This window comes from Delphinus delphis, chromosome 7 (genome assembly GCF_949987515.2).
Source record: "Delphinus delphis chromosome 7, mDelDel1.2, whole genome shotgun sequence".
Classification (NCBI taxonomy): Eukaryota; Metazoa; Chordata; class Mammalia; order Artiodactyla; family Delphinidae; genus Delphinus; species Delphinus delphis.
In genome coordinates, this window is record NC_082689.1 from 997,550 (window position 1) to 1,013,782 (window position 16,233).

Sequence of the window (16,233 nt, forward strand, 5' to 3'; positions counted from 1 at the left end):
CGTACTGTATGCTTCCACCTCTATGACATCCTGGAAAAGGCAGAACTATGGAGACAGCAAAAAGATCAGTGATTGCCAGGGTTTGCGGTAGGGGTAGGGATGAATGGGTGGGGCACAGGGGACTTTAGGGCAGTGAAAATGCTCTGTATGATACTATAATGGTGGACACATGTCATTATACGTTTGTCCAGACCCATAGAACGTACAGCACCCACAGTGAGTCCTACTGTAAACCCTAAACCTTAGATGATTCGGACACGTCAGTGTAGGCTCACCAATTCCAGCAAATATAACATGCTGGTCGGGGGTGTTGACAGTGGGGAAGACTACATACCGGTAGGGGTAGGGGGTGTATGGGAAATTTCTGACGCTTCCTCTCAATTTTGCTAAGAACCTAAACCTGCTCTAAAAATGTGTCTTAAAAAATAAAAACTCAGTGGGATTGTGGTGACTGGCAGTGGATTACATAAACCGAACCAAGTCGTACCCTGCAACCCAGGTGCTGTACTTTGTGGTTTCTTTAGTAGAACAGACAGCACAGCCTCTGGGACGTGCTAGGTGACTACTGATCTGGGAAATGCATTCTCTTCAACCCCCTTTAGAGAGGAGGGTCGGAAACAGTTTGCATTCACTTGGAAGAGGCAACAACGTAAGTTCGCGATCTTGCCCCAGGTTCATCCTCGTGTTCTGTGTCACAACATAAGCCTGATGGGCCTTTATCATTGGGACATCCTGTAGAACGTCACCCTGATTCACCGTTTTGATTACATCCTGCGAAGAAGACCTGGGAGCATTAGCTAGCAGTTCACTGGATGCCTTGTTAGACATATTCATCCCAAAGTGCGGAGGGTAAGTGACTCGGAAGGTTGTGGGTTCCGAGTGGGGTCAGAGCCCAGCTGGGCTCTCCAGCAGGTGCAGGTGCAGGTGCTGGTGGGACCCGGGGAGAGTGGGCAGTGCGTGGCATCTCTGGAAACCCTAACGTGGTCGTGGAAGTGGTGGAGCGGGACCACGTCATCTGCAGCCTCACTGCTCAGCACAGTGTCTACCATGATGCGCGGCCCTGGCAGAGAACGAGGCCCTGCCTGCGAGACCCCAGCGGACCGTGTGCTCCGAGCTGCCCATCGGGAGCCACCTGGTACAGGGTCCTCACCTGTGCAACGAGGCAGGAAAAAATGATGAAAAGATATGAACACTGGAAAAGAAGGAGTGAAAATGTTGTTATTCATAGACGACTTGATTGCATAGAAATTCGCAAGGACTCTACGAAGAAACTACTAGGTTTGCTTATAGAGAAGAGTTAGCTATAAATCTATATATTAAGAATCACTATTGGAAATGAAATTTTAAAAATACCATTTACAGGGCTTCCCTGGTGGCACAGTGGTTGAGAGTCCGCCTGCCGATGCAGGGGACACGGATTCGTGCCCCCGTCCGGGAAGATCCCACATGCTGTGGAGAGGCTGGGCCCGTGAGCCATGGCCGCTGAGCCTGCGCGTCCGGAGCCTGTGCTCCGCAACGGGAGAAGCCACCGCACTGAGAAGCCCGCGCACCACGATGAGGAGTAGCTCCCCCTCGTGGGCAGCTGGGGAAAGCCCACGCGCAGCAGCAAGGACCCAATGCCGCCAAAAATAAATAAATTTATACATAAAACAAAACCCCAGACACCTGGGAATACATCACATAAAAGATGTGTAAGACCTCTACACTGAAAACTGGAAACACGGCTAAGTTTAATTTTAAAAGACCTAAATTAATGTTCATGAACAAGAATTTGTAATATTTTAATAGTTTCCATTGTCCTTAACTTGATGTATAGATTTAGTGCAATTCCCACCAAAATTCCAGTAAGCTATTCTGAGGAAATAGACAAGATGACTAAAATTTATATGCAAATTCAAAAGATCTAGGATAGGAAATACAATCTTTAAAAGGGAGAATGAAACTGGAGGACGCGCACTACGTGATTTCAAAACTCTCTATAAAGCTGATGTGCTTAAGACAGCGTGGTGTGGACATAAGGGCGGATAAATTGAGCAACGAACGGGAACAGAGGCAGGAGGAGGCCTGCACCCATGGTCAGCTGGCAAAGGGGCCGCATCAACTAGATGGGAAGGAAGGGCTATTTAACAAACATGGCAAAGACTGGGTATCAGTCTGGATAAAAATGAACCTTGCCCCCTTCTCGCCTCCACGCACAAAGTCAGCGTGAGGTGGGTCATAAACCTCAGCATAAAACCGGACACCACAAAGTTTCTAGAGGAAAACATGGGAACAGATCTTCAGGACCTCAAGGGAGGCAGAGGATCCTAGGGAGGATCCGAACAGCACAGACCATGAAAGAAACACAGGAGCAAATAGGACGTTAAAAGTGGGATTGCAGACCCTCTGGCCTCTCAGCTCCTGTGCTGATCACAGCTACCCTGTGACAGTGTCTGGGTCACCCTATCAGTGCCATCTCTCCCAGTGGCTGTGAGCACCACGGGGCAGCGGGCCTCGGGTCTGCTCAGAGCCCCACCCCAGTGCCCAGCTGGGTGAGCAACGGGGTGGAGCCAGGCCAGCCCCAGCCCTCCACAGAGACACAGGGCTGCATGGGGTGGGTGCCCATTCCGACCAGAGGGAGCAATGGCGTGCGTCCTGGAGGTTCTGCGCGAGAACCTGGACGTGTGGACGTGAGGACCTGGACGTGTGGACGTGGCTGTGGCTGCAGCACACGCTGCTCTGGCCTGGCCTGACCCTTCCCAGGAAGGAGAGGCGAGGGAGCCTGGCATAGGCAGAAGCCAGTGAGGGGCAGGAGCGAAGGGACAGGGGTCGGGGGAGCCAGGCAGAGGAGGGGGAGGGGCTGGGGGCTGCAGAGTGGCCCCAGGGCTGCGACTCCCAGACGCTCCGCACCTGCGGTGGCTTGCGTGCCTGCGGTGTGCCCTTGAGTCTCCAGGGCTCGAGTCCTGGCTGTTTGCCCTTGGACATCTTGGTGCCCTAGTCCCACCACCCTGCGGGCCTTCCGTGGAGGTCGTACGTGAGGATGTGTTTTGCAGGTTCAAGGTCTGGGCCCAGGGTGTGCAGTGTCAGGGCGCCCGGCCCAGCTGACGGTCACACACCCCATCCTCCAGCCCTGGGGAGGCCCGGGCGAGGATCCGCTCCCTGAGCTCCCCGCAACAGAGGTGCAGTCAGGGAGCCGGGGGCCTTCCTGCCAGACTCCTCCGCAGCCCGGCCCCACACAGTGAGGACAGATGACCAGCGGCTTCTTTATTGAACATTCCCAGGCCAGTGACCTATGGGGACGGCCGCTCGCTGGGGAGGCACTGAGGGTCCAAATAGCCCACATCCAGGAAGCTCCACTCGGAGGGGTCGGCCCCTGCCCGGCCCTGCCCCTCCCCCCTTCACCCGGGCTGGGTCAGCAGCTGTCCTGTCCCTGTCCCCCTGGCAGAGTCTGTTTGCCCCTGGGCTCCCACCCCCAGTCACTGCGTGAGCATGGGACAGGCAGCCGGGTCACAGCTTGTTCCGGGGGCAGCGCTGCAGGGCCTCCTGCAGGGCCCCAATCACTCGGTCCACGTTCTCCCGGGAGGCGTTACAGCCCAGCAGGCCGATCCGCAGCACCTAGGGCGGGGGCGGGGCGCAGATGTCAGCCTCTGTCTGGGGTCCTGCCTGGCTGTGACTGAGGCCAGGGCAGAGCCAGCTGGTGTCCCCCTGTGCGGGAGGAAGTGGGTGGGAGGGTACACGTGGCCTAGGTCACTCCCCGTACAGCCCCCGGGGTTCAGAGAAGGTGCTCCCTTCCTGACGCCCTGCTGTCCCGGGTCCGCAGACGACTGCTGACCTCGGCCTGCATGTGGTACACTCAGCACAGAAGGCCCCCCTCACCTTCCCCACCGAGGGCCCGAGGCCGCCCGTGATCTCGATGCTGAAGTGGTCCATGACGTAGCTGACGAGGTCTCTCCAGTCGTAGCCCGCAGGTGCGGCCACGGTGGTGACGGTGGGCAGACGGATCGCCTGCAGGACAGGCCGGGCTCAGCCACCTCCTGCCATCACAGCCAGCTCCACCTGCCCTGGCCTGGCCAGCCCTGGCCGCAGGCTCCAAAGGGGCAGGCAGGGGTGCATGTGGGGGACGGAGAAGGGGCCCCAGGAGAGCGAGGTCACCACCGCCCCAGGAGCCACGCCTACCGGCTGGTGCTCAGAGCAGGGCTTCCAGCCTCCAGGGACCCCTCTGTGTGTCTGTTCTCTGACAGGCCACACGCTGGCTTATTCAGCTGACCCCCTACCCCCAGCCCCTCCAGGATGGTGTCTGGCTGGCGTTCTGGAGGCCGATGGGCGTCCTCCAGCTCAGGGAGCACCCATAACTACTCCAGACGGTGAGGCTCTGGGGGAAGTGGAGGCATCCAACTAAATGTCCTGAGATCCGGAGGCCAGGAAACCGTGACCATGACGGGGACTGTGCCCCCATCCCCAGGACCGCCCCTGCCCCCACCAGAACTGCATATCCATAAAGGGGGCTGGACAGGAGCTCGCCCTCCCCCCACTGCCATGTGATGCCCTCTGCCCCCGCCCTCCTCACCGGATCCTTCACGAAGAGCTGTAGGCCCAGCCCCTGCAGGCGCCCGTGCAGGTACTCTGAGGCCTCGCGGTGCTGCTGCCAGCTCTTCTCCAGGCCCTGGGTGGGGAGAGGGCAGTGGGGTGGGCAGGGTGGGCTGGGGGCCCTCCTCGGTGGGCAGAGAGGGAGAAACTGGCTGGCATCCACCGGGGGGGCAACTTTGGCCGGGGGAGGGGCTCCTCTCTTGGCCTGGACCCTGAGCGCCTCGGGAGCCCCCTGGAGCCCCAGGTTCAGGGCCCTGACTCTGCCCCAGGGGCCGGGCCCGGGCTACCTCAGGGAGGTGGAAATAGTCTGGGTCTGGGAGGGGGACGTGGCGGCCCAGCCGGTTGTTGGATCCTCCAGGCCCCTGGGAGGGGTGGGGACGACCTGGCCAGAGGTGGGGGGCTGCCTGGGGGCAGAAAGGCTTCTGGGCTGCACGCTGCCTCCTGCCCTCCCAGCCGCTGAGCCCACAGTCCCTACTCCACGGGGGTCCAGCCTCTCCGGCGGCACAGCTCCCAGCCGTGGCCCAGTCCCCTGCCCTGCAAGCGTCAGCTCCCGGCCTCTCTCCCGGCTGCACAGGTGACCACCCAGCCCACGGGACACCTCGAGTCTAGCCCAGCCCATGGGACACTACCATGTCCCACCCAGCCCATGGGACACTAGCCCAGCCCTGGGTCGGTGGCGACGTGGGTGGACGCAGGGGGCAGACGTGGCCGGCGCAGCACTGCAGCCTTGCTGGAGGCAGGTCTTGGCCCAGGTCTCTCCCGGCCTCTGGACCGGCAGCTGGCAGGGCCCCTGGGGGCCGTCCTGGGGCTGTGTTTCCTGGCCTGGGCCAGACTTGGCCTCCTGGGTCCCGAGAGTGTGGACCTTGCACTGGGCCAAGGCACCACCCTGGTCGTGGTCACACCCAGCTGTCCCCACGTGGCTCCTGCCCACACCCGGGAGCGGGTAGTGGCCGAGGGCACAGCCAAGCCTCCTGACGGTGGTCTCACTCCCCCCCCCGCCCTCTGGCTCCACTTCTTGGCCGCCCGCCCTCTCTTCCTCCCACCTGGGCCCTCTGCTCAGCCAGGCCCGCGCTGAGCGCTTCACTAAGGACCTAGGGCCTGGAAGGGGGTCCACACCTGCCCTTTCGCCGCATCTGCCCTCAGGGCTCTGTCCTCCGGGGCCTCTACCCTCAGCTGGCAGCCGGCTCGCCACCCCCCGCGCCCCCCCCCATGCCTGCCCAGAGCCTATCCCCCTCCCCACTCAGGGCTACTCTGCAGCAAGGCCCCCAGCACCTCTTCCTTACTGCGGGCCCCTCAGCAAACCAACCGAGTCTTAGCATCCCTCTCGCCCCCTGCCCCCAATCAGGGAATCTCGGGGTGGGGGCCACCCAGCGGTTCGCCAGCCTCAGCACCTGCCGGGTCCCCGCTCCACGCTGCTCCGCTGCCCCTCCGCTCACCTGCTCTGCTAGATGGGCCAGGCTCTCTCTCAGGCTGTACAGGCTGACGACGGGGGTGGTGTGATGGTATCTGGAAGACAGGAGCGGGTGGCCAGGTCACTGGGCGGGGCCAGGGCAGTGACTGTGTCTCTCCCAGCTCCACCTGGCCCAGGCTCTCTGACGAGGGGTCGGCCCCCACCCAGGGGAGCGCGGTCCAGCTTGGGGGCTACAGACCTGCAGCCAGATGTGGGGAGAGCCTGGCTCAGAGCAGGGCACTGGCCGGGCTGCGGGGAGAGGCTGACTGGGCTGGAGACCAGGCACTGTCTCCCACCTGTGGCCCCAGTGCCCCGCTGGGCCCGCTGCATAGGGCGCAGTTCCTGGTGTCCCTGTCTACGTGTGTCACGTAAGGGGCCTCGGGTTAGGGTCAAAGCCACCTCACGGAGAGCCCCCTGCCCCCCACTCCCTCTGAGAGATGGGTAAAGCAAGGCCCAGGATTGGGAAGATGTGTCAGGCCAGGTCCAAAGTGCCTGCAGATGCGCTGGGACTTCTGGGAGGAGAGGGCCCATGGAAAGTGGGGTGGGGACCATGCCTGGGGGGCCTGGGAGGAACGGGGGGGACCCCGCTGGGGGCATTGAAGGCCTGGCACTGGGCTCCAGCTGGGGTGTGAGGGCATGAGGGTGGAGGCTCCCACCCCTTAGCACCTCCCTCCCCCACCCACCCACCCCCTTTCCTTCCCGCCCAGCCCCGCCCCCTCTCTCACAGCCTGGGCTTGTCGTCACAGCCCCAGAAGTTGGCCAGCCACTTGATGTCCAGGTAGAAGGAGAAGGGCTTGGTCTTCCGAGTGTAGATCTTATTTCTGGGGAGGAGAATCAGCCTGAATGCCCCCAGCCCCCCGTTGCTCAGAAGTGAGCCAGATGGGTGGGGCCCCCAGGACCCCCGTGTCTGTATTCAGGCCCCTGGGGCCCAGCTGTGCCTCTGCCTCGAGGGTGTGCGCCTGTCACTGGGGGGAGCATTGCAGAGCACGGCCCGAGGAGCCGTCCCTTCCCTTGCTCTGTCCCTCCCTCCTCGGGGCCACCTGGCCTTGCTGCCCGTCCAGCCCTGGCTGGGGGCGGGGCACACTCACTTGGCCTTGTCGCTGAAGGAGATGAGCGAGGTGCCTGCAGGGGCGTTCAGGACCTTCTGGGAGCCCGAGTATAAGACATCGATGCCTGTGGAGGGGAGGGACGCATGCTCAGGGGCCGAGCCCCACGGGGGGGAGGGGTCACGGGGGGGCTGCCCAGCCCAGGTCCTGAGAGTCCAACAGACGTTGCAGGAACCTGGGACCAACCATGCAACTGGTGTCGGAAATGGGAGGGACAGTGTTGGAGGACTAGACCCTTACCCTGTGGGGTCCGACGCTATTGCAGGTGGGCTGAGCTAACTGGAGGGCACCCGTTAGCATCTGCCTGGTGTGGAAAACCCACACGTCTGGGGTCAAGCGCTGGGAGAGAGTGGGGGGCGGCGGAGGGTGGAGCAGCAAACGGGTTTTTCCTTCACATCTTGCAGTGCCCATCCCCTGGGCTCCCACACAGCCTGAGGGGAGTTTCAAATTATGGGGCAGCAGCAGAGGGCGGTGGTCAAGCCCAAAGCCGGGAGGACGAAGGACCAGGATTCAGATCCAAGCCCTGCACCGTCTCTGACTCCCTGAGGGTGGGGACCCGAGGCAACTGCGTGCCCAGGTGCACGGACGGGTGGACCCGGAATGTTCTTTACAGTTCATTCCTAAAGCCTAAAACTGGGCGGACCCAACGTTCTCCCGAGAGGAAAGGGGTGAAGTGGGGGTTCACACAAGCGATGAATACTCAGGACCAGCAACACGAGCGACCTTGCTGACATTAGGTTGACGTCTGCTGACCCACAGGGTCCCGTGGAGGCCGGTGGGGGGCAGTGAAGGCCAGAAGTCCTGAGCCTGGCCCTGCTGCTCCGCGGCCTGGGCCTCAGGCTGGAGCCTCCTTGCCCGGCTTCTCCCTCCACGGCGGGGGCGGCCAGCCTGGAGGCCCAGGGTGGGCATCCCGGGGACAGCACTGCCCGCCTGCTCCCATCCCCAGGGCCCCTCTGTGTGCCTGTCCTTTCAGAGCAGTGGTTTGGGGTCAGCCCAGAAGGCTCCCCCTTCAGCACTGGATCCCGCGGAGCAGAGCCCTCTGCAGAGGCAGAAGCGGACCAGGCCAAGTGGGCCGGGCGGCCGTGGACGCAGCACCTCCCAGAGTGGAGCCGGGCTTTCCTCCCTGAGGAGATGCTGGGCCTGGAAAGCTTCCCCGGGCTGGCCTGCAGGTGACAATGTCAGCGGTGCTCCCGGCGTGTGACAGGTGTTAGGGGGGTCTCCGCCCTGATTGGCAGGGGCCCTGGCACTGCCCCCACACCTCCTCCAAGGCTCTGGGTGCCTCTCCAAATGCCTCCCCTGGAGGGTCCCTTCCTCCCGCCTGCCGCCCGGTCCCGGCCCGATGGCCCAGCAGAAACACGGGGTGTGGCCAGTCTCTGGAGCGTGTCCTGCCCCGTGAGGAGCTGGCGGCTCTCCCACGCCTTGTGGAGACCAGCGCCTAATCCGTATGCAGCCGACGGACCCGCAGGCCCTGGCACAGCACACCCCCAGCCAGGGCTTCTGACGCTTCGGGCCACCGGTGGGTGGCTGGGCGGGGGCACTCCCTTACCCTGCTGGTCCATGTAGATGGGGACCCCGCCCAGGGATGCCACCGAGTCCACCAGCAGCAGGCACTGGTACCTGGGGGGAGGGGCAGCAGAGAGCAGGAGGGGCGTCAGACTCTGCCCCGGGGTGGGGTTTCTGGAGGGGCCTTAAGAGCCTTTAGAAGGGCCACCGGGGAAGCAGGGGAGCCTCCCACCTCCCACAGCCCCCCGGGACCAGCTCTGTGTCTGAACCTGGGTGAGCCCCCGGCACAGCGAGTCACCCTGGGGGCCCCAGGTGGCCGGACCCAGGTACTCGTGAGGCCAGCCAGGCAGTCTGTGTCCTGGGGGCTGGCTGGGTGCTCTGACTGCTCAGGCCCAAGGGCCGTGTGGGGTCCAGGGACCAGCCTAGCACAAGGCTGCATCTCTTCTGCTGACAGCCCACAGGGCAGAAGTCCAGAGCATGGGAGGACAGAGTCCAGGAACAGCCTGAACTGAAACCTCTGACTTTCCTCCACCTCCACATTTTCTTTAAAAAACACACGAAGAGTATTCCACGCGGACCTATGGGAGTCATAGCCCAGGTGACATCTGTGAGCTTGATTCACTGGACAAGACCCCAGGCGGCAGGTGGTCCTGGCTGGGCTGTGCCCAGTGGGCCCGAGGCCCCCATGGAGGATGGCAGCCCTGCCGGGGTGACCCTGCCTGTCAGTGGAGCTTCTCTCCTCCCACCCTGTGGTCAGCTGTCCAGAGCACGACTGCTGGTCCTAGGAGGGAATCCCCCCTGACCCCACCCAAGGCCCTGGGCAGCCCATGCAGGGGTGGGGGAACCTGGCGGAAGGCAGTGGAGGACGGTGCTGCTTTGGGGCTCTGGGACCTCGGGGCAAGGGGGGCAGGCCCTGGCACCAAGGCTGCAGGGTCAGCTTGAGCCCTCCCTAGTCATGGGGCCAGGAGGGCAGTGGCACTGGGGGGACACCTGACCCTGCTTTCAGATGGGAGGGTCCATCCAGCCTCGGCCCAGAGCCAGGAGGACCCCCGAGGACCTGCACCACCATCACACGGCAGAGGCTGGGGGGACCGGCCAGCAGCCCACCACACTCCCACCCTGTCCTCAGACTGGGTCTGAGCTGTGCTTGGCTCTGCCCCCAGCACTGCCACCCTGGAACAGGCTCCCCCGAGGGACAGGCTTACCTGAGGGGACAGGCTCACCTGTGTGGACAGGCTCACCTGAGGGGACAGACTCACCTGTGGGGATAGGCTCACCTGTGCGGACAGGCTCACCTGAGGGGACAGGATCACCTGTGCGGACAGGCTCACCTGTGCGGACAGGCTCACCTGAGGGGACAGGCTCACCTGTGTGGACAGGCTCACGTGTGTGGACACCTGAGGAGACAGGCTCACCTGTGCGGACACCTGAGGGGACAGGCTCACCTGTGTGGACACCTGAGGGGACAGGCTCACCTGTGTGGACAGGCTCACCTGTGCGGACACCTGAGGGGACAGGCTCACCTGTGGGGACAGGCTCACCTGTGCGGACACCTGAGGGGACAGGCTCACCTGTGTGGACAGGCTCACCTGTGCGGACACCTGAGGGGACAGGCTCACCTGTGTGGACAGGCTCACCTGTGCGGACACCTGAGGGGACAGGCTCACCTGTGGGGACAGGCCCACCTGAGGGGACAGGCTCACCTGAGGGGACAGGCTCACCTGTGCGGACACCTGAGGGGACAGGCTCACCTGTGTGGACACCTGAGGGGACAGGCTCACCTGTGGGGACAGGCTCACCTGTGCGGACACCTGAGGGGACAGGCTCACCTGTGCGGACACCTGAGGGGACAGGCTCACCTGTGGCAGAGCTCCCCATAGCCATCGAGGGGCTGCAGCACGCCACTGGATGACTCTCCCTGGGTCAGGAACAGCAGCACGGGCTTGTGCTGGGCCAGGGCCTGAGAGGACAGAGGTTACAGCCATGGGCAGACCCAGTGCGGGGAAGGGGCCTCCGTCTGTCCCCCTCCCCAGGGACAGTGCAAATCTGGGCAGTGGGAGCTGGACGCCCCTCAACCCCTCCTGCCCCACCAGCTGACCGGCCCCCTCCCCGGGCTGGCGCACCCCCCGTACCTCCTCCACCTCCCGCAGCGTGAAGTGGCCTCCAGGGTCCTTGATCATGGGGTGTACGCGGGCTCCTGGGGGCAGAGTGAGTGGTGAGCAGTCCCCGCACGCTGGGGGGAGCCAGTGCTGGGGACAGAGGCCCGGCTGAGCAGGTGGGTCCTGTGAGGGCCGCCCATGCCTGCCCCCAGCCGCTGCTGGAGGGGGAAGGTGGAGTGTGCTCGGTGAACCCAGGTTCCGGGGTGCCGTGGATGAGAGCGGGTCCCTCAGCTCCACTGTCGCCTCCCCAGCCCACCTTCCCTGAGCCCAGCCAGGCCGGGGCACCCTGGTCCTTTGCAGCCCTCTCCACATGGGAAGTAGGGAAGCATCTGTGCCAGGCTGAGCAGATGGGCGCTTCCCAGCAGAGGGTAGCTGCAGAGGGGCCATGCATTTGGTGGATGACTGGGTGAAGGATTGAGGGGGTGCGGGAGCAGGCTTTGCCCCCTCTGGGGCCTTGGGGCTCCAGGGAGGCAGGCCCTGGTCCTGCTCTGTCTCTTGAAGCCCTGCACCCCCGTGCACAGCAGGCCCCCAGTGTCATATGCAGGAGGCAGGGAGGCCCTAGGACCATCCAGCCTCAGGGGCCTGAGGTGTGTGGTGGAGGCAGGGGAGGGGCTTGCCCAGGCCAGGAGGGTGGCCGAGGTCCGCTCAGGGTCCCGGACGCTGCCTGACCCGAGCTCCCCTTGAAAACCGGCATGTGCACTGGAGGGGCCCCGGTGAGGGGTCAGGATGCCCTCGGGCTGTCGGGGGTTGTCCATTAACCTGGACCGAGTGTGCCCATGTGCGGAGCTGACCAGGCAGGGGTTCCGTGATGTTTCCAAACCCGCGGTAAATCATTAAACCCAATGCACCCTAGGGCTTTCGACTTCTGTCTCTTCCTTTAGTAAATTTTACTCTGGAACTGGACACCCTGTCCATACCTCCGTATTTTGCAGCTCTAGAAACAGCTGTTTCTGAGATTTTGAGGGGGGGATGTCAGCTTCTGAAACCTTGTCCTGTGACAGAGTAGAGGTGGCCCCTGGGGACCTCAGACAGCTGCGGGGATGCTCTGGGTTCGTGCTGAGACCAGAGGAGTCCCTGCAGTGCCGTCCCCACCACGGGCTCCGGAAATAGCTGTTCCCCAAACTCCAGGAGACCAGGGGGATGGGGGCCCCTTGAGCATCCCGACGCCCTCTTGGAGGAGACAGCAGGCTGGCAGGCAGGGGGATGCGTGAAGGGCCTCCAGGGGGGGTAAGTGCTCAGGGCCCGAGGTTGGTACCTGGAGAGGGGGGCTTCCAGGCTTTGTGCCGGAGGAGGGAGGCCTCTGGGGAAGGATGGAGAGAAGGGCCGCACCCCACGCCCACACCGTCTCTTACCGATGCGCTCCCCGATGTCCTGGGCCCGCTGCCCCCAGATGCCGTTGACCCCGACCAGGAAGGAGTCCCCCGGCTCCAGGAGGTTGAACAGGGCGGCCTCCAGTGCGCAGTGCCCCGAGCCGCTGATGGCCAGCGTGAGGGGGTTCCGGGTCTGGAACACGTACTGGATGCCTTGCTTGATCTCGTCCATGATCTGGGGGCAGTGGACATGCAGGTCACCGCCTCCCCTACTCCCACCCCAGGGAGGAGGCCACTCAGGGCACTGACTGCTGTGTCTCAGTGGCCTACCTGGAACATCTCCTTGTGCATGTGTCCTATTGTCTGCCTCCCCCCAGCCGCCATGACGCGGGGGGTCAGGTTAGAGGGGCCGGGCCCCAGCAGAAGCCGGCTGGGGAGGGACAGGGGCTTACTCAGGGCTTCTGGGGGGGCCACCAGCAGTGGGTGGGAGGCCATGGTCCTCACCCAACCTGCCGCCTTGTGCCCCAGGGCCGCACTGGCCGCGGTCAGTGCCCGGAGCATTTCCCAGCAGGCCCTGCACTGGACGATGGGCACCGGAGGACACGGGGGCGTCCAGGAGGTGAGCCTGGTTGACGGGTTTCTGCTCCACCTGCTGTCTTTTGCTGTGTGTCGTTGTTACCAGGCCGTTATCAATGCTTGTCCTGCACGTGAAGGCTTGGAAGCAGGGGTGTTGAACCCTCGGTGGGAGAGGAGGAGCCAACAAAGTCCAGTCAGTGAAAAACAGATCTTGGCAAGCTGCCCTCTGCCCTCCAGCCACCCCTCCCTCTCCGTCCCCGAAGGATGCCCAGCCTGGTACGCCTGGCTGGGCTCAGGGGGCCCCAGCGTTTTTCTTATGTGACTAGAGCGCCAACATTTCAGACTTGGCAGACCTGCAGGCTGTGTTAAAACTACTCAGCCCTGCTGTGGTGGTGAGAAGGTGGTTACAAGGGTGTGGCTGTGTGCTAATAAAACTTTATTTACAAAAGAAACGGTGGGCCAGATTTGGCCCAGGGCCACAGTTTGCTGATTCTGGCTTAGCTCCCGGAAAGACTCACTTCAGAAAATATATGCTCCACGTGTATAAACACACATATGTACACACTGAGGACATGTCCATTCTTGATCCTTTCGGAGTATTTCCTCTGCCCGTCTACACCTGAGGGCCCCGATGATTGGTCTCCACACACGTAACCAAGGGGTGCTCACTGGGGAGCCTCCGCAGCTTCTGAGTCAGCACGTGGGTCGAATAAATGCGACCAAGACTCCCTGCAGGAGGAGCCAGGCCCAGCCCAGGGCGGCAGCCCAGCAGAGCCGCTGGCGTCCTGGGACATCGAAGGAGCCCTGCGTTGTGGGTGACCAGGCCGGGGAGGCACTGGACCGGATGCTCTCTGAGTAGCTCTTGCTTCTGACAGCTCTCAAGGGGCTGGGTTGGAGCTTGCCAGCACTTCCCGTTTTGTGTTTAGGGATCTGACGCCTGGGCCTCAGTAACCAGGGGGGCGTCCGGGCTTACACGGAGCCCCCGTGGTCGACAAGTGACTGCACATGACCTTCCCCCATGGGGACTTGCCCTCAGCTCAGCAGAGCCCTGCATTCAGCACTCGTTGCTTGGGCTGGGCTCGTCTGGCATCCTGGGGTGGCAGGGACTCCACAAGCTTTAGCCAGGATGGACGGGCACGGCCTGAGCACCTGGAGACCCTCACAGCCCTGCTGGGTCAGGGCGCCCTGTCCATCTGGGAGGAACAGGTAAAGGGGACAGGCCCCGAGTGGTGGGCAGAAAGAAACTCAGGGAAGGGGGGCCAGACATGTCCCTGTTGGCCCAGGGCAGGCCTGCCACGCCACCGCTAGCCTGGCCCTGTCCTGCACAGGGAGGCCCAGCGGGCGCCCCCTCCCTCGCTCCTTCCTTCCCTTCTTTCCCCACTGCCCCGACATCTTCCTTACCAAGCGATCCCTCTGGGCCAGGACCCAGTCTGGCAGCTCCAACTGATGCAGTGTCAGCTAGCAGAGAAGCAGAAGCCCCTACCAGCGGCCGGCGGGTGGGGCAGAGGACCTGGGGTCTGCGACAGCCTCCTGGGAGCTGAGAGGAGACGCCTGAAGGGCCTGAGCGCCTGGAGGAGGGGACAACCCCGGGGGGCTGCTGGGCAAAGTCCGTGGGGGCTTCGGAGCTGGGCCTTGGAGAAGGGAGAGGCGGGCCCACCGCAGGGTGGGAGGGGTGGTGAGGGCCTGCTAGGCAGAAGGAGCTGCAGGGACCTGGGCACAGAGGTGGAGGCCTGTGTGAGGGGGGCCCGTGCAGACCCCTGCTGGGGCCAGCAGCCTCAGGTCTGGCCCGGCCATGGTGGCTGGGGCCCGGTACTGGCCTGGTAACACCTGTGCGGCACTGGGCCTCTGGAGTCACAGGTGTGTCAGCCCTGCCCAGCCCTGGTGCTGACCTGCCACAGCTGAGGAACCTTCTCCTGCTGGAGGGGGTGCCAGCCCCACAGCTGTGCCCACCCTGGGGGTCCCCTGCCTGCTGGCAGCAGGGGGACCACCCGGTCCGCAGGACAGACCCCTCGACTCTGCTCCTGCCCTGGCCACCTTGTCTGCAGCCACACGGTCCCTGGGCTCCTTCCCTCAGTCCCTGAGCCCAGAGTCCTGCTCAGCCCGCCCTCCGCCCACCTGAGAGCTGCACCATCTGGACCAGTGCATCATCGGGGCCTCCCGCCAGGTACACTGCTGCCTTCGCTCCAGTCTAACAAATGTCTCTGTGCCTTTGCACGTGCTCTTCCCTCTGCCTGGAAGGCTTGTCCCTTTCTTTGCTCAGCCCCTCTGGCTCTTTTCTCAGAGCTGTGGCCAAGCCTCCTGTCCGGGGAGCCATCCTGTCTGGAGTTCCTCAGACGTCCTTCCGCCACGCCACAGGCTGCATGGGCCGCCCTGTCTGTTTAGGCCTCGGGCAGGACCCCACTTCGTGCAGCCCTGAGGGGTGCCCAGCGTGGCACATCAGGGCAGGAGAAGCCTGGGCCCGGGGTTGGCTGACCCGGCCTGGCCAGTGGACGGGTGGGGGCAGCCCAGGGAAACGAGGGAGGTGTGTGTTCTTTGTTCCAAAACAGGAAGATGTCCTGTGTCAACGTAACCGGGAGGGGAGTGTTGCAATCCAGAGAGGCGTCTCCTCAGTCCGAGAGCAGATTGGGAGCCGCGAGCCATTGACGCCAGTGAGCAGCGCGGCAGGTAACCGACCTCTGTCTCCCGGAGCCCTGGAGACAAGGGCCACCTGGCCAGGTGGGCTAGGCAGTTCCTGGTCTTGAGGCCAAGGTCAGCACAGCGTCGCCCGGAAGCTGCGTCTTGTAGCTCCGGAAGGACCAGCCGGCTCACCCGGGGCCACCCTGCGGGGCCTTGAGCCAGCAGCCGTGGGGGCCTGGGAATGAAGTGCAGACCAGCTCCTGGTGCCTGCCCGCGGCGGGCTTCCTGGGTCCAGCTGCCCATAGACCCAGGAGTGCCTTGGTCTCCCAGTCAGTGGTGGAACCCACGGGCTGATGCCTGCCACACACTGAGCCTGGTTTTGAAATTTCACTTCTGGTTTCCCACAGTTGACGTGAAAAGCACAAACGACTGCTTTTGCCTGAGGGTCTGCAACCTGCCGCACCCCAGAGGCGTGTCGTGAAGGCAGGCGGTGCCGTCTGTCCCCTTGGCCCTCCGGGCAGACAGTGACCTTGTGTGCCGGTACCGACGGGCTTCTCGTCCTATCTACCAGCTGGGAGTCTCCATGGATGCTCTGTTTCAAACCTACGGCTAAAGCCAGCCTGTCCTGACATCCTGGGCCAGAGGAGGCCGTCAGAGGCCCACCGCTCCCATTTTCACAGACAGCCCGCCAGGTCCCAGACGGCCTGAAACCCGCAGCCTCAGCCAGAGCGGCAGGACCCCCAGGGCTGCCTGGTGGGAAATGCAGCTTTGCCTCAGGGCGTACGGCCCAAGGAGCCACGGCCAGGCCCCCACCTGAGTGGCAGGGGTGGGTCTCTGCTGGGAGAAGGTCAGTGGAAGCCTGTCCCAGCGAGCAGCCCCTGCTGAGGCATCACGTGCCTGGGTGTTTGTTTAGTTGTGCCCTGGCAGGTGCTACAAGGGCCAGGCTC

At 63.4% G+C, this 16,233-nt stretch overlaps 1 protein-coding gene across 1 annotated transcript; it reads right to left on the minus strand.

Annotated features, from left to right (window-relative positions):
• Nucleotides 1-1,756: 1,756 nt before the first annotated feature.
• AGXT (alanine--glyoxylate aminotransferase) lies at nucleotides 1,757-12,785 on the minus strand. Its single transcript, XM_060015795.1, has 11 exons — nucleotides 12,425-12,785; nucleotides 12,137-12,329; nucleotides 10,758-10,822; nucleotides 10,485-10,585; nucleotides 8,669-8,739; nucleotides 7,105-7,189; nucleotides 6,742-6,837; nucleotides 6,003-6,072; nucleotides 4,547-4,642; nucleotides 3,856-3,984; nucleotides 1,757-3,594 (listed from the first exon to the last, which is right to left on the minus strand). The coding sequence occupies exons 1-11, from the start codon at nucleotides 12,653-12,655 to the stop codon at nucleotides 3,487-3,489; spliced, it is 1,245 nt and encodes a 414-aa protein (XP_059871778.1). The 5' UTR covers nucleotides 12,656-12,785; the 3' UTR covers nucleotides 1,757-3,486.
• Between the last annotated feature and the right edge of the window lie 3,448 nt (nucleotides 12,786-16,233).

Excerpts from the sequence above, each read along its gene's own strand:
- AGXT (XM_060015795.1), bottom strand. The coding sequence starts at position 12,655 with ATGCTCCGGGCACTGACCGCGGCCAGTGCGGCCCTGGGGCACAAGGCG. Across the intron at positions 10,823-12,136 it reads GGACATCGGGGAGCGCATCG|GAGCCCGCGTACACCCCATG; the intron begins GTAAGAGACGGT and ends CTCTGCCCCCAG. Across the intron at positions 3,985-4,546 it reads AGCTCTTCGTGAAGGATCCG|GCGATCCGTCTGCCCACCGT; the intron begins GTGAGGAGGGCG and ends CCTGTCCTGCAG.